Below are 20899 nucleotides of genomic sequence, written 5' to 3' on the forward strand. Positions count from 1 at the left end.
TTGGAATGTGGATTTTCTTCCTTAATGATATCTCTTTAATTCAACTTTTTAGCTCTTTGAATTGCAAAGTGTGACTTTCAGAGATAAGTTCTGAAATTCTTGAACCCAATCCAATCTAGAATCTAATGTTCTAAAATGTGTATAACAGAGACAAGAGTCCCAGAAGCAATCATGAGAGGATGCCCCATCTCTTTATTCCAGTTACTCGTGTAACTTTGCTGTAGATTTTGGCATTATTCCACTGAGGAGAGGAATGCTGAAAGATGAAATCTGGCTTTGCAGATTATGGGAGTATAGCTGTGTCCTAGTGACTTGACCAATGTGTAGTCTAGGTACTATAAGTGAGTAGGAGGCCCTGAGTGATGTTTGGTAATGGGAGAGTTAATGGTCACATTTCAGTGAGGCAGTTGATACCCTCAGCCTAGAGGGTTTGGTGGATAGTGGGGAGTGGAATAGTACCTTACCTAATCCTGCTTGGGCTGGTTTTCAGCTACTCCTCTGGTTTTGGGTAAAATGGCAGCTGCCAACCAACCACGCTGACCTTGTGAGTAGCCATTTTTGAGGTAGTTCTGCCATAGCCTCAGGACATTGCAGTACCTGGGCGAATAGTTTTCGCCTAGATCATTCCACTCAGAAGCACAGCTTGTTTTCTCATTAGGATCAGGCCAGTTATCAAAGGAGTCTGTTATTCCCTTAAGTGACCAAAAAGTAACTGGAAAATTGATAAGGCATTAGGAATATCTATATTCTATATTGAGCCAACTGTGTGAATACTTTTGGACACTAAGTAAAACATTCCTGGAGGAGGAACCACTTCCTAGTACTTCATGATTGGGCATATTAAGAGGTCTTAGAAGGCCCAGTGGAGGCATGGAGGAAAGGACCACACAAGGAAACCTGTCAAATCCCTCCTAAACTTTACATGATACTTTTTTTCTCTGTATATATTTCTTTCCCATCTTTTGTCTTTTTAAAAATTCCATAAATAAGGTATGAATGTATACTCATTGTTTATGATTTAAACAAATAAAATATATATAGGGCTGTGCAACAGTGGCTCAGTGGCAGAATTCTCGCCTGCTGTGTCAGAGACCTGGGTTCGATTTCTGGTGCCTGCCCAAGCAAAAAATAAAAAATAAAAACCATATAGAATTACTATGAAAATTTCCTTCCAGTCCCCATTTCTTGAGTGTACCTTCCATCATTCACACATACATACACACACTCTCATACATACTCCTTGTCCCTATGGGTGTCCACTGTCAGTAGTCTGGGCTGCATCATTCCAGTCCCTTTTCTATGTATTTACAAAATCATAATAGCTATTAATTAGTTTATAAGTTAGTATATGTATGTCTGCATTTGTATGTGTGTATGTGAATGAGTCATTCAATAAGTGAAGTTTTGCAATTTACTGTGTTCACTGATTATAGCTGTACACTTAATTATGGACATTTAAATGTTTCCAGTGTTTTGCAATCACTAACAAGGAAGCAGTGAATATCCTTGTGCATATGTCTTTGTGCACTTGGGCAAGTGATCTTTAGAGTAAATTTCAAGAGGTGAGATTGCTGAGTTGAAAGATGAAAATATTTCAAATTTTGACAGATACTTTTAGGTAACCTTCTAACAATGATTCTCCAGTTTACACTACCATGAGTAATGCATGAGAATACCTGTTTTCTTGATATTAACCTCCTTGATGTAACTTCTATTCTTAAGAGATTTATGGTTTGCTATGAGTATCTCTCTGTGGTCTGAGAATTCTCAATTTTTTTTTTTTTGATATGCTGTGCAGTAGGGGTCACATTTCATTCTTTTCCATGTGAATATCCTATTATCATAGCACCAAAAAATAAAATTTATTTTTTATTATTTTCTTTTTTGTAGTACATGGGCCAGGAATCAAACCCGGATCTCTCACAAGGCAGGAGAGAATTCTGCTACTGAACTACCTATGTACCTCCCATTTTGTTTTTAAATGGATAGAGTTTGAATGTAGATGATTAGTCTCAATATTTTGGAACACTTACAGAGAATTGCATGCTTAATGCTTATTAGATTTCATTAAAAAGCTGATGCTTATTGAGTATTTCACTCTGCTAAGTGTTTTGGTTATATTCCATTTAATCTTAGCAGTCTGTATTAGTCATCTATTGCTATACCACATATTCTCCCAAAACTAGGTGACATCAAACAACAAGCATTGATTATCTTAGTTATCTCATTGATTATCTCAGGTCAGAAATTCATGAGCAGCTTAGCTGAGTGATCTTTCTAAGGCTGCATTTAACATGCCAGCCAAGGTGGTATCACCTGAAGGCTTGACTGGGACTTGGAGGATCCTCATTCACAGGGCTGTTGGTGAGAGGCCTCAGTTGCTCCCAGCATGACCTTTTCCATGGGGCTTATTGAGTGTCCTCATGACATGACAACTAGGTTCCCCAGAATGAGTGATCCAAGAGAGAGAGCAAAGAAGTCCCTTTTATGATAGTCCCCTTTTATGACCAAGCCTCCACAGTTACATATTGTCACTTCTACTTTATTCTGTTTACTAGAAGCAAATTACTAAATCCAGACTATACTCAAGGAGAATTGACCCTTGAAAGGACTATCAAAGGATTTGTGGACATATTTTAAAACCATCACACTGCTATGAGATGGTGGTAATAGTGGTTGTTACCATACCCATTTTATTGGTGAGGAAAAATGAATTCACTTCTTTTATAGCCTTATCTCTTACATCCTGGCCCTACCTTCTATTCAGATTAGTCTTCTCCATGTCCATCCCAGGCACAGAAGGTTTATTCTCATTTATTTTTCCAGGCTGAGTGCCTGTCTTTGCAACATATTGTAGAAAGTAAAATACATGTGGTTCTTAATCACATGGAGCTTATAGTTTAGTGGAGGAGAGAATCCTTAATCAAACAATCATGCAAATAAATCATTGTCACTTTGAGATATGAAGAAAAAGTACCCCTGGGCCTATTTATGCTGCTGGTCTCTACCTATTCCTGAATGCCACCCTCAGTCTTCCCACCTATAAAGAATGCCTGCTTTATTTTTATAAAACTCATATTGTTCCATCAGAGTTTAATCTCTTACTTTAAACGAAGTATGTCTCTTTCTGCTTTTACTAATATCCTTTTTTTCAGAACTTTATTCAGAATCATATTTAAAACTTGTTTAGTTCACATTGGTTCTCTCAGCTATATTGAAAGCTCCATGAAGTGGGAGATCTAGGAGTTTTCCTTGATTCTTTTCTATACTTCATCCTTCACATTCAGTCCCTCAATAAACCACGTCAAATCTGTTTCTACATCTACCTCTGCAACTACTCAAGTCTAATCCACCACTGTCTCTTGTCTAAACTTTCTAAGTAGCCTTATTTGTCTCCCTAAAAGGTATCTCCAGTCATGTCATTATTCCTACTTATACCCTTTCAGTTGTTTCCCATCACACCTCAAATACATCTGTATTCTTGTTCTACTTTAAAAGTCCTACCTATCCTGGCCCTTTCCTGCCTCTCTGGCCTTACCTCCACTTCTTTCCCTTTCATATAATGTGCTCCTGCCACAAAGGCTGACTGTTTTTGTTTAACTTTTTTATTGTATTATATATAATACATACAAAGCAAAGAAAGAAAGAAGCAATAGTTTTCAAAGCACTCTTCAACAAAGTAGTTACAGGATAGATCCCAGAGTTTGTCATAGGCCACTATACCATCATCTTCAGATTTTTCCTTCTAGCCTCCCCAGAACATTGGAGGCTAGGAATGTATATATTTTTTATCATCACTTTTTTTTCTTTTCTGTGAAAAATAATGTATATACTAAAAAACAAAGTTCAAAGCACAGCACAACAGTTAGTTGTAGAACAGATTTCAGAGTTTGGATGGGTTACAATTCTACAATTTTAGGTTTTTACTCCTAGCTGCTCTAAGATAACTGGAGACTAAAGGAAATATCAATACAATGATTCAGCAATCATACTTGTTTGTTAAACCCTGCCTTTTCTGTATAACTCCATCATTACCCTTGATCTTTCTATCATACTGTTTGGGGATGTTTGGGCTGTGGGCATACAGGCTGTCTTTTTATCCTTCAAATATTCCAAACTCTTTTCTGCATTGGATGGGGCCTTAACCCTAATAGTTCACCCTGTCCTGAAATGTACTTCATCTAGTCTTTATGCGACTGATTTCTTATTGTTTAGCTCTCAGTTTAAATTTGATCTCCTTATAGAGGCCTTCTGTGACCATCCAATCTAAAGTGACCTTTGGAGCCAAAGTAACTACCCAGTCGTTCTTATCAGGTTACCTTATTTTAATTTGCTTCGTAACGCTTCCCACTATCTGATATTTTTCTTGTATAAAATTGGCTCCTCACACTAAAATGTATATTCTACAAGGTCTTATCTGTGGTGTTTATCATTATTTCTGCCTAGTTACACAGTTATATTGCATTGTTATGAGATTCCAATATATTTGAATTAGGATTTTTTTGTTTTCTTTTGGTTTGTTTACCAGATATGTCCCAATTTCCCCATCCCCATCAGCATACCATACATAACCAGTCTATATATTTTAACATTTTTCAAAGCTGCAAGTCCAGCTATTTAGAATTCTCCCCCTAAATAGCAGAAAGGTGGCCACATTTTATTTTGATTCATTTCCTATTATAACACATTCATGGCATCAGTCAGTGAGTCAACAGGTATTTATTGAGCCCCTTCAGGGTACAAACTAGTACTTTGCTTGAACTATTGAGTTTGAAATATTAATCACATTGTTAAACCAAAACTAAATCCCCAAGTAAGTGAAAGTACTGTTCAGGTTGTTAGGGTACAGTTCTTATGGACTATATTTTGTGATGATGGGCTTTTACTTTATAACATAAGTTTCCACTTGGTCAGGAACAAAAGTTCAGCAAATAACTAAGGTATTATATTTTAACAAAGTGTAATCTTTCAGATGTCCTTTTTCATTAGCTTTTTGTTCCTGTCCAGTTATTGACGGATTGTATTATAATCACTGCTTCTTTTGGTTAATTTAAGGTTTTTGATCTTGTAGCTGCCAAAACTAGGGAGAAGAATAATACTTGCCTTTCCTTCTCTGGCACTAGTGTTTAAATTGGGCAAGGAAAGAAGGGTATTATTGCTGAATCTGAATCTAAGTCAGTCCAAGTAAGGTATAATGTCTGGATCACGGAGAGACATAAAATCCAAGGATTCCTTGACATGATCTTCAAAGGTAGAGTTTGTGAAGGAAGCATGCATTCTACAAATTCTGTTTCCATTGTTTATTATTCTTTTCCTTTCAGATTACTCTCTTGACTTCTGCAGTAAATCACCTCAAAGCCAATGTTAAGTCAGCTTCAGACTTAATTAGCCTTCCTGCCACTGTAGAAAACCTTCAGAAGGTAAGTGCTGTATATGGGTAGTGATTAACCTAGTGCTGTAATTCTAGGTTTTTACAAGTATTCTTTGAAAGCCTGACATTTGAAATCAGCTGTCCCAAGAAAACAGTAATAAATGGAATGTACCACTGTAGTCTATAGATTTCAGAACAACTTTGTTTTGGTCTAGTTTGTTGAAGTTTTAATTTGCAGTAGGCTACTTTATCCTGGTTTGTATGGGTTCATACCTTTCAGTTTGGCTCTCCAAGTCCCAGAATTGCTCTGTTGGGACTCTAATGCTAGCATGTTTTGAATTTGCTTTTCGTCACTTGCCTTTTCAGTTCCTCATCCACAGTATCTTTATGAAAGCAGACCCATTGTACATGAGAGTTGCTCTAAACTGTTATTTTCCCATGTTTGAGAAAGAGTTTAAGAAAGAAAAGATGAGCTAGGGAATACAGAAGTTAGAAATTCAAAAAATGATAACCGTTGGTAAGGATGTTGAGCAAAGGAAACCTTCAAACACTTCTAACACTGTATATAGTATATTATATTTTCCCATCTCAACTACTCCCAAGCATCAATTCATTAGAATTAATATCATTCACAGTGAGATTCACCTCCAGCCATTAGCAGGGAATATAAATTGTAAAAATCAGTTTGGAAACAATTTGATGTTGTTTTGTAAAGTTAAACATGCACATCCTCAAAGTAATTCACTCCTAGGTATAGACCCTGGACTCCAGGGCATAGGCAAACAAACAATAGTCACAGTTTCAATGGACTTGATCCCTAGGATTCAGGTTTAGAACAGTTAACAGTGACCAACCAGATAAATAATACTCAGGGATCCTGGGAGCTGAGTGGTGAGAGTGGATAGGGTAGGAAGAAAGAATAAGGTGCCTAATTGGAACACAGGAAATATCAGCCCCTGTAGCAGGAAATGTAAGAAGGAACTCAGAAGCAAGGAAACCCCAAATCTTGGAGGATTAAATCTAGAATATTTTCACTTTTTTTAAAAGACTTATTTTGAAATAATTTCAAACTTACGGGACAGCTACAAAAATAATACAAAACCCTTACAGAGAACTCCAGCATACCTCCCAATACCTAGATCTACCAACTTTTAATATTTTGCTATATTTGCTGTATTCTCTCTGTCAATCTGTCCTTTGTCTATATATCATCTGCCAATCTATCTACTTTTGAAAAATTTGAGAGTAGGTTGTATGCATCATGCTCCTTGAACACGTAGTAATTTCACATACATTTCCTAAGAACAAGGATATTCACTTATGTAACCACCTTTACAGTTATCAAGTTCAAAAAATTTAACCTTTGGATAACTCTTATAGTCTATATTCCAATGCCTTCATTACGTCCCAGTAATGACTTTTTGGGCATTTTCTTCCTTCTTATACCAACTTAACTTCAGTAGCATATGCATACACTATTCATGTTGCCCCTTCCCTCCACCTTTTTGTTGTTATTGTTAAAAATTACATTTTTATACATTTTATGTCCAAAAACATAGATTTATCATTACTGTTTTGATTTGCATTTTAGGACCTGTAAGAAGTAAAAAATAGGGTTACTGTATTAATGAGGGTTCTCGAGAGAAATACAATCAACAGGAAATATTCGTAAATATAAAATTTATAAAAGTGTCTCACGTAACCATGGGAACGTAGAGTCCAAAATCCCTAGGGTAGGCTGTGAAGCTGAGCACTCCAATGGAGGATTTGGACAAGCTCCACAGGAGAGGCTTACCAGCCAAAGCAGGGAGAAGACAGCCTGTCTCTTCTGAATCCTCCTTAAAAGGCTTCCAGTGATTAGATTAAGCATCACTCATTGCAGAAGACACTCCCCTTGGCTGATTACAAATGGAGTCAGCTGTGGATGCAGCCAAGATGATCATGATTTAATTCTATGAAATGCTCTCATAGCAGCAGACAGGCCAGCACTTGCCCAAACAGATAAACAGGTACCACCACTTGGCCAAGTTGACACATGAACCTGACCATGACAGTTACATACCAAAAAATATAACACAATAGCATTGGCATTTATAATTACCCATGTGGTTGCCTTTACCAGAGGTCTGTATTTATTTATGCCACTGCAGTTCACTAATGTCCTTTCGTGTCAGTCTAAAGAGTTCCCTATAGCATTGCTTATAAGGCAGGTCTAGTAGTTACAACTCCTTCAGTATTTATCTTGGAATGTCTTAATCCCTCCCTCGTTTTTTGAAAGACAGTTTCACTGGAAGTGAAATTCTTGGTTGGCAGTTGTTTTCTTTCAGCCTTTTAACTATTTCATCCCACTACCTTCTTGCCTCTGTGGTTTCTCGTGAAAAATTGTTCCTTAGGATGGCTCATTATTTTCTCTTTCTTTGTCCTGTAGTCTTTTCTTGCACATTGTACTTTTAATATTTTAAAGTGTTAACTGAGATTTTTCCCCTGAGCTGTCTGTTCCTTAAATTTATATCCAGCTAGTGATATGTCTAAGATTTCCCTGCCTTCCAAGAACTAACAAAGACAAACCAAGTCAAGAAGTGCCTTTCACACAATCTTTGCAAATTCACTCAGCTCTGACTGGTAGTCTCCTTCAGAGTGTAGCCCTCCTATCAAGAAGATCAGTCCAAGGCAAAAAATAAATTCCTGGTCCTCTCTATTAACTGAACTTGAGTGGAACCTGCATCGTGTCTTGCTTGCCTCCCGGCCTTAGGAATTCCCCCATTTAGAGGAATTTGAATGTGCTCTCTACTTGCTATGAAATTGGCTTTCTCACCCTTCTATGTGCTCTTTTGTATGACTTAATGCAGGTAACGCTTTTCTCCAGGCTGCTTTGATTTCTTGTTTCTGACGCTGCTTTAAGAAGTCTGCAAGCTGTTGCTTATAGGGCAAGTTCTAAGATGGGGAACCCAAGATAAATTTCTTAGTTCAGTCTTCCAGGTTGTCACCCAATAGATTGGCACCTCAGTATGCACATAGTTGTTACTCTGCTCGCTCAGAACAGGGCCAATGACCCATGGTGGGAGTGGAGACCAGCTCCAAACCACACCAGGGGAGGGACCAGCAAGGACACCACAAGCTTTGCCTACCATTTTTGAAGCTATGTTTTCTTTTTTTTTTTTAGTTTTCAAAGCACTCTTCAACAAGTAGTTACAGGACAGATCCCAGAGTTTGTTATGGACTACCATATAGTCCTCTCAGATTTTTCCTTCTAGCTGCTTCAGAATGTAGGAGGTTAGAAAGCATAAATGTTTTTTTATCATCAAAATTGGCTTTTTTTCTTTTTTGTGAAAAATAACGTATGCAAAAAAGCAATACATTGCAAAGCACAGCACTACAATTAGTTGTAGAACATATTTCAGAGTTTGGCATGGGTTACAGTTCCACAATTTTAGGTTTTTACTTCTAGCTACTCTAAACTATTGGAGACTAAAAGAAATATCAATTTAATGATTCAGCAATCATATCTGTGTATTAAATCCTATCTTCTATCTATGATTCCACCATTACCTTTGATCTTTCTATACCTAGGGGTGTTTAGTCTATGGCCATTCTGACTTTTTCATGTTGGAAAGGTCTGTCAGTAATATGGGGTAGGGAGATGGAACTATCTGATATTCTGGAATGCTGGGCCCTCTAGGTTTCAGGAGTTTTCTGTCCAAGGACAAATCTGGAGTCTGTAGATTTCTGGAAAGTTACTCCAGTGCATGGAACCCTTGTGGACTCTTATGTATTGCACGAAGTATTCTTTAGGACTGGCTAGAATTCTCCTGGTTGGGGTTTGGCAAGTTATGATAGGAAGCAATGTCGAACGAAGCTTGTGTAAGAGCAACCTCCAGAGTAGCCTCTCAGCTTGATTTGAACTTTCTCTGCCACTGATACTTTATTAGTTACAATTCTTTTCCCCCTTTTGGTAAGGATGGAATTGTTAATCCCATGGTGCCAGGGCCAGACTCATCCCTGGGAGTCCTCTCCCATGCCACTGGGGAGATGTTCACCTCTGGATATCATGTCCCAAGTAGAGGGGAGGGCAATGATTTCACTTGCAGAGTTGGGCTTAGAGAATGAGGCCACATCAGAGCAACCAAAAAGATCTTCCAGAAGTAACTCTTAGGCATACTTATAGGTAGGCTAAGCTTCTCTGCTATATAGAGTAAGCCTCAAGATCAAGGGCTTGGCCTATCGATTTGGGTGTCCCTAAAGTTTGACACAGTATCAGGGGATTCCCTAAAGGTAAAGTTGAATAGTTCCATATTTTTTCTCCCATTTCTCAAGGAACTTTGCCAAAACTTTTTGATTATCTGCGTAATGTACTCTAGGATGTGTCCAGGCATTACATTAAGCTACGCAGGGTTAAAAGACCTCTTTCTTATTCTGCTCTACCTGTGTTTCAGTTGTTCAAATGAGCTATACAGATAGGTTGAATTAGACTATGAGCTACAGAAAATTTTGGTTCCAGATCAAATAAACCTTTTTTCCTTTGGTCTCAAAAGAATATGTGTGGTTCTAAAATATAGACAATGTCTTCCTTACATTACTTTAACCCTGACCTGATCAGCTTCATTCTTATCTCTAAATACCAGGCTTTATATGTATATAAAAAGCTTACAGTTTTGGCCCCTGTTTTCTTATAAGCATTTTCCAAAGGAGGCCATACCATAATTGTTCTTTCGTTTCTGGCTTGTCTTGCCTCACCAAATGTCCCACATGTTCGTTCACGTCGTTGCATGCCTCATGACTTTATTCTTTTTGTAGCAGCACAATTTTTAATCATACGTATACACCATCATTCGCCAAAAGTACTTCTCGGTCAGTGTATTCTTCAGCCACCTGCATTTATCAGGCATCATGTACAGTGCCCAACAGTCCATGAACACTCTCAATTTTAGATAATTTCATTGTTCCCAAGAGAAAGATGACCAATAAACACACCACCACCACCAAATAGGAAATATAAACCTCCTCTTAACTCTTGTCGCTACCCCCATTATTTACCTCTGCTTTTGCTGTGGTAGTGCTGATATTTTCCTTTTAAACATATCCCATAGCATGCAACACCAGTTTTCCCCTTGAACGCTGGACTTAAACACTCTTTGTACACGAATCATACCTTTGAAGTAGTTCTTGCAAGGACTAATTTATATTTTCTAATGTTAATCAGTGGGACGCATAGGTCTGTACAACCTCTTTCAATCTTGTTCATCTTCAATATGGTAATATTACTTACAGACCCACTAGAGAACCACCTTCACGTCTATCTATTCCCTTACATTGGAGTTCAACCTCATTAGCTAACTGTTCACCCATCTCTAATTTCTATGTATCTCTGAGTCCCCTATATTCTGTATTATAAGCGTCTCATTTTACCTTTACCCTGGCCATAAAAGTGAAATCATACAGTATCTATCCTTTTATACCTGGCTTATTTTACTCAAGGCTCATCCATCTTGTCGTGTACTTCAGAACGTCATTTCTTCTTACTGCTGCATATATTCCATCTTATGTATATACCACATTTTGTTAATCCACTCATCTGTTGATGGGCATTTGGTTTGTTTCCATCTTTTGGCAGTTGTGAATAATGCTGCTATGTGCAAATGTGTCTTTGTTTCATTGTTTTCAGCTCTTCTATGTATACACCAAGTAGTGCTATTGCTGGGTCATAGGGCAACTCAATATTTAGTTTCCAAAGGAACTGCCAGACTGTCTTCCATAGTGGCTGTACCATTATACATTCCCACCAGCAGTATATAAGTGTCCCAATTTCTCCACATTCTCTCCATCCTTATAATTTCCTGTTTGTTTAATTTCAGCGATTCTTATAGGTGTGAGGTCGTATCTCATTGTAGTCTTGATCTGCATTTCCGTTAGAGCCAATGAAAATGAACATCTCTTCATGTGCTTTTGAGCCATCTGTATTTGCTCTTCAGAAAAATACCTGTTCATGTCTTTAGCCCATTTTATAATTGGGTTTTTTGTTCTTGTGTTGTTGAGTTGTGTGATTTCTTTCTCTATATAGGATATCAAGCCTTTGTCCAATACATGATTTCCAAAGATTTTCTCCCATTCAGTTGGCTGCCTTTTCACCTTTTGATAAAGTCTTTTGAGGTACAGAAGTATTTGATTTTTTTTTAACTTTTTTTTAATTGTGTAATATAACATACATACTAAACAAAGAAATAAAAAAGCAATAGTCTTCAAAGCACTCTTCAAAAAGTGTTTACAGGGTGGGCCATGGTGCTTAGCAGGCAGAGTTCTTGGCTGCCATGCCAGAGACCCCGGTTCGATTCCCAATGCCTGCCTGTGCCAAAAAAAAAAAAAAAAAGTGGTTACAGGATAGATCCCAGAGTTTGTCATGGGCTACCATATGATCCTCTCATATTTTCCTTTCTAGCTGCTCCAGAGTATAGGAAGCTAGAGGGCTTAAATACTTTTTTTATCATCGCAATCAGCTTTCTTTTCCTTCTTTTTTTTTGTGAGCAATAATGTATATACAAAAAAGCTATAAATTTCCAAGCACAGCACCACAATTAGTTGTAGAACATATTTCAGACTTTGACATGGGTTACAATTTCACAATTTTAGGTTCTTATTTCTAGCTGTACTAAAATACGGAAGACTAAAAGAGGTATCAGTTTAATGATTCAGCATTCATATTCATTTGTCAAGTCCTATCTTCTATGTATAATTCCATCATCACCTTTGATCTTTCCATACCTCTCATTAGGGTTGTTTGAGCTATGGCAATTCTAAATTTTTTATATTGGAAGGGTCTGTCACTAATATGGGGTAGGGAGATGGAACCATCTGATGTACTGGAGAGGCTGGGCTAGTTTTCAGGACTTATCTGGACAAGGGACCCATCTGGAGGTTGTAGGTTTCTAGAAAGTTACTCTAGTGCCTGGAACCCTTGTGGAATCTTATAAATTGCCCTAGGTGTCTTTAGGATTGACTGAAACGGTCCTGGTTGGGGGTTGGAAGGTTATAATACGTAGCAAAGTCTACCTGAAGCTTGCATAAGAGCAACCTCCAGAGTAGTCTCTTGACTCTTTTTGAACTCTCTCTGCCACTGATACTTTATTAATTACACTTCTTTTCCCCCATTTGGTCAGGATTTAATTGTTGATCCCACAGTACCAGATCTAGATTCTTCCCTGAGAGTCCTCTCCCACGTCGCCAGAGAGACTTTCACCCCTGGATGTCATGTCCCACGTAGGGGGGAGGGCAGTGATTTCACTTGCAGAGTTGGGCTTAGAGAGAATGAGGCTGCATCTGAGTAACAACAGAGGTCCTCCAGAAGTAACTCTTAGACATGCCCATAGGTAGTCTAAGCTTCTATCCTACGTACATAAGATTCACTAGAGTTAGCTTCATGGTCGAGGACATGGCCTATTGATTTGGGTGTCCCTAAAGTTTGTCACACAGAAGCATTTGATTTTGAGGATTTCCTAATATCTGTTTTTTCTTTTGTTGCATGTGCTTTGGGTATAGAATTTAGGAAGCTATCTCCTATTACTAAGTCTTGAAGATGTTTCCCTACATTTTCTTCAAGAAGCTTTATGGTGCTAGTTCTTATATTTAAGTTTTTGATCCACTTTGCATTAATTTTTGTATAGGGTATAAGGTAGGGGTCCTCTTTCATTCTTTTGGCTATTGATATCCAGTTCCCCCATGCCCATTTATTGAAAAGACTGTTTTGTCCCAGTTCAGAGGATTTGGGGGCCTTGTCAAAAAACAGTTGACCGTAGATTTAGTGGTCTGTTTCTACACTGTTGCTTCTATTCCATTGGTTAATACTTCTGTCTTTGTGCCAGTACCATACTGTTTTGACCACTGTGGCTTTATAATAGGTTTTAAAGTCAGGGAGTGTTAATCTTCCCACTTTGTTCTTCTTTTTTAGAATGCTTTTAGTTACTTGGGGTCTCTTTCTCTTCCAGATGAATTTGGTAACTAGCTTTTCCAAGTCTTCAAAGTAGGTTTTTGGAATTTTGATTGGTTCTGTGTTGAATCTGTAGATCAATTTGCGTAGAATTGACATCTTTACTATATTTAGCCCTGCTTTCCATGAGCAGGGAATATCTTTCTACCTATTTAGATCTCCTTTGATTTCTTTTAGTGATGTTATGTAGTTTTCCATATACAAATCCTTTTATGTCCCTAGTTAAGTTCATTCCTAAGTACTTGATTTTTTTAGTTGCTATTTTGAATGAAATTTTTTCCTTAACTAACTCCTCAGGTTATTGCTTGTATATAGAAACATTACTGATTTTGCACATTAACTTTATATCCTGCCACCTTACTGAATTTGTTTAGCAGCTCCAGTAACTTTGCTGTAGATTTCTCAGGGTTTTCCAAGTATAGTGTCATGTCATCTGCAAATAATGAAAGTTTTACTTCTTCCTTTCCAGTCTGGATGCCTTTTATTTCTTTGTCCTGCTGATTGCTCTAGCTAGAACTTGTAACACAGTGTTGAATAATTGTAGTGACAGTGGGCATCCCTGACTCATTCCTGATCTTAGGGAGAAGCTTTCAGTCTCTCTCTATTGTGAATGATGCTGCCTATTTGTTTTCCATATATTCCCTTTATCATATTGACGTAGTTATCTTTGATTCCTATCTTTTGAAGCACTTTTTGTCAGAAAAGAATGTTGAATTTTGTCTAATGTTTTTTCAGCATCGAGATGATCATGTGATTTTTCCCTTTCGATTTATTATGTGCTATATTACATGAATTGATTTTCTTGTGTTGAGCCATCCTTGCATTCCTGGTATAAACCCCACTTAGTCGAGGTGTATAATTCTTTTAATGTGTTGTTGGATTTGATTTGCTAATATTTTGTTGAGAATTTTTGCATCTGTGTTCATTAGGGAGATTTGGCCCGTAGTTTTCCTTCCTTATAGCATCTTTACCCAGTTTTGGTATTAAAATGATATTAGCTTTATAGAATGAGTTAGGTAGAGTTCCTTTTTACTCAATTTTTGGAATATTTTGAGCAGGATTGGTGTTCTTTTTGGAATATTTGATAAAATTCCCCTGTGAAGCCATCTGTCCCTGGACTTTTCTTTGCAGGAAGATTTTTAATGACTGATTGACTCTCTTTACTTGTAATTGGTTTGTTGAGATCTTCTATTTCTTACTGAGTCAGTGTAGCTTGTTTGTGTGTTTCCAGGGATTTGTCCATTTCACCTAAGTTGTGTAGTTTGTTGGCATATAGTTGTTTATAGTATCCTCCTATGATTTATTTCTTCAGGGTCTGTGGTAACACACCCTTTCTCATTTCTGATTTTATTTATTTGCATCCTCTCTCTTTTTTTTCTTTGTCAGTCTCGCTAGTGGCCCAATTTTACTGATTTTCTCAAAGAACCAATCTTTGGTTTTATTGATTCTATTGTTCTTTTATTCTCCTATTCATTTATCTCTGCTTTAATCTTTATTTCTCTTTTTCTGTTTCCTTTGGGGTTGGTTTGCTGTTCTTTCTCAAGTTCCTCCACGTGAGCATTAAGTCCTTGATTTTTGCTCTTTCTTGTTTTTCAACATGGACATTTAGGGCAATAAATTTCCCTCTCAGCACAGCCTTTGCTGCATCCCATAGTTCTGATATGTTGTATTATCATTTTCATTTGTCTCCAGATAGCTACTGATTTCTCTAACAATTTCTCCTTTAACCCACTCATTTAAGAGTGTGTTATTTAGTCTCCATATATTTGTGAATGTTCTCATTTTTTGGTGGTTATTGAGATCCAGCTTCATCCCATTGTGATCAGAGAAAGTGTTTTGACTAATTTCAGTGTTTTTAAATTTATAAAGACCTATGTTGTGCCCCAGCATATGATCTATCCTGGAAAATGTTCCATAAGCACTGGAGAAGAATGTATATCCTGGTGTTTTGGGGTGCAGTGATCTATATGTGTCTGTTAGGTCTAATTCATTTATCAGGTTATTTAACTTCTCTGTTTCCTTATTGATCTTCTGTCTGATTGTTGTATCTATAGAGGAGAGTGGTATTTTGAAGTCTCCTAGTATTATTGTTGAAACATCTATTGCTTCCTTCAGTTTTTCCAATGTCTGTCTCATGTACTTTGGAGCTCCTTGATTGGGAGCATAAACATTTATGATTGTTATTTCTTCTTGGTAAATTGTCCCTTTAATTAATATATAGTGTCCTTCTTTGTCTCTTATGATGTCTTTACATTTAAAGTCTATTTTGTCCCATGTTAGTATAGCTCCTCCTACTTTCTTTAGGTTACATCTTGCTTGGAGAATCTTTTTCCATCCTTTCACTTTCAATCTATCTGTATCCTTGTATCTAAGATGAGTCGCTTATAAGCAGCTTGTAGCTGGATTATATTTCTTAATCCATTCTGCCAATCTGTATCTTTTCATTGGTAAATTTAGTCTGTTAACATTCAAAGTTATTACTGAAAAAGGTTTTTCTTGAATCCACCATCTTACTTTTTGGATTTTATTTGTCAGATCTATCTATTCTTTTCCCTCTTTCTCTTTTTATCCTTTAAGTTACCCTTACTGGTACTCTTCAATTCCATGTCCTCCTCCAGACCTCCCTCACCTTTTTTTTTCAATTGATAGAACTCCCTTTAGTATTTCTTATAGGGTTCGTCTCTTCGTTGACAAATTCTCTCCGTCTTACTTGGTTTTCTTTGTATGTAGTAGATTGTTTCTCTTGCCGCTTTCAGAATTTTCTGCTTCTCTTCGACCTTTGACAGACTGATTAGTATGTGTCTTGGGGAAGGCCTATTTGGATTTATTCTGTTTGGAGATCCGATTCAAATTTTTTCATTGTTTTTGCCATTTGCTGTTTTGAGTTTTTGAAATCAGTTATCCTGTCCTCTAGTTCACTTACTCTTTCTTCTGCCTCTTCAAATCTGCTGTTGTGTGTCTCTAGTATTTTGGTGGGGGGGGGGGGGCGGTTGAGGGGGGGTGCATGGGTACGCACTGGGAAATTAACCCAAGTCTCCGGCATGGCAGGTGAGCACTCTGCCAGCTGAGCCACTGTGGCCTGCCCTCTCTAGTATGTTTTTATTTGGTCAGTAGAATCTTTAATCTCAGTGATATCTGCTATTTTTCTATTTATTTTTCGAAATCTTCTTTATGTTCTTTTGCTGTCTTCTTAATCCCCTTTGTGTCATTAGCCATCCCACTTATTTTATTTAGTAGAGTTGTATGAACATCTTTGATTAGTTGTTCCAATGTCTGTGTCTCCTCTGGTGTTTTAATTTTGTTGTTAGACCGGGTTATATCTGTCTACATTGTGACACGCTTAGTGATCTTCTTTCGTTTTCATTGCATGTAAATATCTTGATTGATTTACTTTGGAAGTTGGTATCTTTCAGTGGTCTAAAGACTTGTGTTTGTAGGATGGATGTGTAGCAGGATGCAGGGCATGGGCAGGGCATAACAGTGCGGTGATGCATTGTGGCGCAGGTTGGGGATGCTACGCTGTTACCTGCGAATGTGGGTGCCTATCAGCCAGGGAGGATGTACCTGTGCAGGAGCATGTGTCTGGAGAGTGTGGTCCTGGTATGTGCTAGTCTAGGGCGCGGGATCCTTTTTGCGCATGCACAAAACCATGGCAGTGGGTCAGCATTATGCCTGCATGGGATGGGAGTGGATGTGATCTAGCTGCACAGGTCAGCATTTTCCCAGAGCTGGGGTGCTTGATTGGGGGACACCCACATGTGCAGGTCTAAGCATGGAGTGCTCAGGGTGGGCGGGATGGGACTATGCAACTCTGTGGGGTGGGGTCGGCCTGAGTATGGAGGTAAGCGCCCGCAGCCTCTATGCACTGGTGAAAGCCTGCAGAAAGCAGGTACTGGGAGGTAGTGCTTGGGAGGGGCACAGGAGTGGTAGGTTGGGCTGCACTTGGGGTGTGGGTGTGGGCTAGGTACCCTCATGAGGGGATGGCAGGGCAGGGGTGCTTGGAGCTCAGGGAGTAGGGGCAGGTGATTCTAAAAGCTATGTTTTCATGATTTGACACTTTCCCGGTTCCCAGTTACTATGACCCTTTAACTGTGTTCTGGAGTTTTGAAGAAGCTATGCCAATTTTTGCTAGTTGTTCAAGATTCTGTGGATGAAGATGAACAGCACTGGAACATCTTATGATGGAAGGTCTTGATACCAGTGATTGTTCTTGATTATATGGCTCCTGTCCCAATGCTGGATGTTCTTTGTTATTGAGCCAAATAGCTCCTGATGGATCCTGCCCTTCCTTGGCCACCCATGCTAACCACTGCCTCCAAGAAGGCTTACTGACTCACAGAAGTGCAAGAGACCTACTAACGTCCTCCTGTAGCCTACTTGCCCCCTGTGGGTCGTTTGTATTTTGAGGACTCACAGATAAAGGCAGGAATGAACTGTTTATTGTCTGGCAGGGGAGACAGAACCTGGAAATGGCACCAGCTTTTTTATCTCTGAATCCTGAAAATGTTCATTAACTGTTTAATAAATGAACATTTATTGACACGATGTAGCATCAATTTGTCTTTGTCTCACCTCCACTTTAAAACAGACTTCATGAGGATCAAGAATAGGTACTTTGTTAAAAAAATACCAATGTGGCCCATTAAAATTGTCAGCATAACTTAATAAGGGACCAAAACCCACCACAAATTAACATTATTTTGGATGTACCCTTAGGGCAGGCCTTTTTTAAAAGATGAATTCTGAATCATATCCCCAAGTTTCCAGTCTACCTGGGCTCCTTAAGCCTATTGTAAACAAAGTGAACTATTGCTTGTATCTAACTCTACTCAGAAGTTACCAGCAGGATTCCACAGTAGGGAAAGAATACACACTGTCAAGTGAATTTCTCCTTCATCTTTGCAATGCTGGGTTTCCCAAAGCCAAACATATGGTTCTCACCTATTTTTGCTCAGAAGTCACTTTCCCCTGACATAAGTGACAAGCTACAGTGTTAGCTCTGGCCATCAGCCTGCCTACCACAGGGCTTGACAGAGGAAATTTTCTGGAGAATCTTATCTATGGGTTTCAGATTTATAAACTAGTGTCTTTTTTCTTTAGGAAAGACTTTTTTTTTTCCTCTAGAAAAAGTCATTTAAGTTGGGACGATTTCTTGTTTTTTATGTATATATTTATATGTCTTTATGTGTATGTGTACATGTATATAGTTTTCTGCTATTCAGTATAAGCTAAATGGAATTCATTTTTACTGCATTTTTCTCTTCAGAGTGTAGCTTCCATTGGCAATACTTTAAATAGTGTCCATCTTGCTGTGGAAGCAATACAGAAAACCATGGATGAACACAAGAAAATCATGGAAACACTGCAGAGTGATATGGTAAGGAAATCTATAAATGCTATGGAAAGTCTTAGCATACTTTTGCCCATCCTTTTCTGTGTAAAAGTAGTGCTGTCAACTGTCCACATATCTGAACAGATTCCACTATGCACCTTTTGCAAAGATATAATAAGGAGTATTTTTCTATAATCTGTAAATTAAGCAGTTAAGGTGGATTGAATTGAAAGCTGAGTTTTTCTACGAACATGGCCTTGGAGGAAGTGAGGTGATAAGATACAGTTCCTGAGAATGGAGTGGTAGGAAGGAAAATGGCAAAGAAGGACGGAAATGCACAAGTATTGTCAGTTATCTGTTGCTACATAAAAAATTATCCCAAAATTAGTGACTTAAAATAAGTTATTTCTCACTACTGTTTAAGTTAGGAATCTGGCAAGCCTCTCATATTACTGAGATATGAGAGGCCATGTGAAGAGGAGCCCTAGAGGATGAAAGGCCATCTTGCATGTTCCAGCCCCAGCCAAGCTCCCAGTTGAATACAGCTATTTGCGATGTCAGCCTCTGCCATGTGGAGCAGAAATGCCCAACCAGGCCCAGTCAACCTATAGAATCATGAGTAATAAAATTGTTGTTTTAAGTCACTAAGTTGTTTGGTGTTTTCGGTTTTGGTTTTGGTTTTTTTTTTTTTTGCATGGGCAGGCACCGGGAATCGAACCTGGGTCTCCAGCATGGCAGGTGAGAACTCTGCCACGGTGCCATTGTTGTCCACCCAAGTCACTAAGTTTTGGGGTAATTTATAATGCAGCAACAGATAACTGAAACAGGAAGCAGGCCCCTTTAGTATCCAGGAATTGTTTACAAATGTCTCTGCATCTTTTTATGCTACTGCAAATATAAGTTATCTTCAGTCATTTAAAGGCCTTAATTAATCACTTAATGAACACTGTGCTCCATGAAGGACTTATGAAAGGTGGAAAAAGGATAGCACAGCCCTCACTCTCTTGCTAGGGAAATAAATTATATGTACATGAAATCAGACAATTGAAGGCACACAAATATTCCCTTTCTGGATCTGACCCATATGCTCTTTTCAAGCTCTGTAGTTCCAACTGAGCTGGGCAGACCTGAGCTGTATTAGAGAGCTCTAGTAGGAAGGGTTCTTCATTTTTGTAAGAACCAGTCCTCCTCACTGTTATTTAATGTAGCTGACCCAGAAGAAAAAGCATTGGTCTAGATGTTAAACACCTGGATTCTAGTTCCATTTTGGCTATTAAGTAACCTTGTGACCTTTGGAAGGGTTGAATTTAGATAATAATAAAGACATCTCTAACTCAGGAATTCTTAAAATTTTATTTTAAATTCTTGAGCCTTTTCTCAATTATATATTTCCTAAAATACTTTTTCTTAACTCAGATCTATCCACAATTTCTAGAGCCCATGATTTTTGTTTTTCTCTCTCATATCCTCCTTTGTTCTTTGTTGTTGCCTTTTGTTTCTTAAAAAAGCTGGGTTAATAAACGTCTAAGATTTCGGATTTCAAGGAAAACAATTTCTTCTCACCAATTACATTCTATTATAATCAAATCTGCCTCTTTTTAACTGCCTTGGCTGCCAATAGTAATCCTCAAACTTGGCACCCATTATACTGGGTAAGTCTCTGAATGATTAAGTCATCAAAGCTTTTCTCACTAAAGCAGAAACGTATATATAAGCATGTTATCCTTCAGACTCTACAGAGATACTAGAACAGTGGGGAGGAAATGGGAAAGGAAGAATAACTATCAAACATAAATCTGGGTATGTGCTAAGAAGGAAAAACTAATAATGTACATGATTGGTTGTTGTGCTCAGTGCCCAAAGCCCATGATTACATGACTGGCTGCTCTTTGAATCTCCAAACCACTTTAGTCCTGTGAAAATTATGGCATTAGCCCGGGTTCAGACTGCATTAGTTCCTGAAAACTATAGTGATTCTCTAGTTTCTCTGGGGCACAGGTGACGGGGAAGAGGAGAGCTGGTTTCTAGGGCATTCATTCCATTCGGAGATTGAGAAACAGACTAGGAGGATCTCAGTTCCCTGAGGTGTCCAGCTGCTGCTGGTCCAGCCCATGCTTCAGATTGAGCATCCCCAAAGGTGTCCCAGGACCTAGCACAAAACCTATCACACTGTAGGTTCCAGAGAAATCTTGGTATTTAATCTGTAAATGCCTTCTGA

The 20899-nt window shown here is 38.2% G+C and overlaps 1 protein-coding gene across 4 annotated transcripts in view; it reads left to right on the top strand.

Annotated features, from left to right (window-relative positions):
* The window catches only part of EFCAB14 (EF-hand calcium binding domain 14), a 50299-nt gene that overhangs the window by 14049 nt on the left and 15351 nt on the right, over positions 1 to 20899 (top strand). For all 4 annotated transcript variants that reach the window (XM_077149757.1, XM_077149758.1, XM_077149760.1 and 1 more), the window contains exons 4-5: positions 5322 to 5420; positions 18616 to 18726. In XM_077149757.1, coding sequence (XP_077005872.1) covers positions 5322 to 5420; positions 18616 to 18726 — 210 coding nt within the window. The remainder of the gene's footprint in view (positions 1 to 5321; positions 5421 to 18615; positions 18727 to 20899) is intronic.

The sequence above is a fragment of the Tamandua tetradactyla genome, chromosome 2, assembly GCF_023851605.1.
Source record: "Tamandua tetradactyla isolate mTamTet1 chromosome 2, mTamTet1.pri, whole genome shotgun sequence".
Classification (NCBI taxonomy): domain Eukaryota; kingdom Metazoa; phylum Chordata; class Mammalia; order Pilosa; family Myrmecophagidae; genus Tamandua; species Tamandua tetradactyla.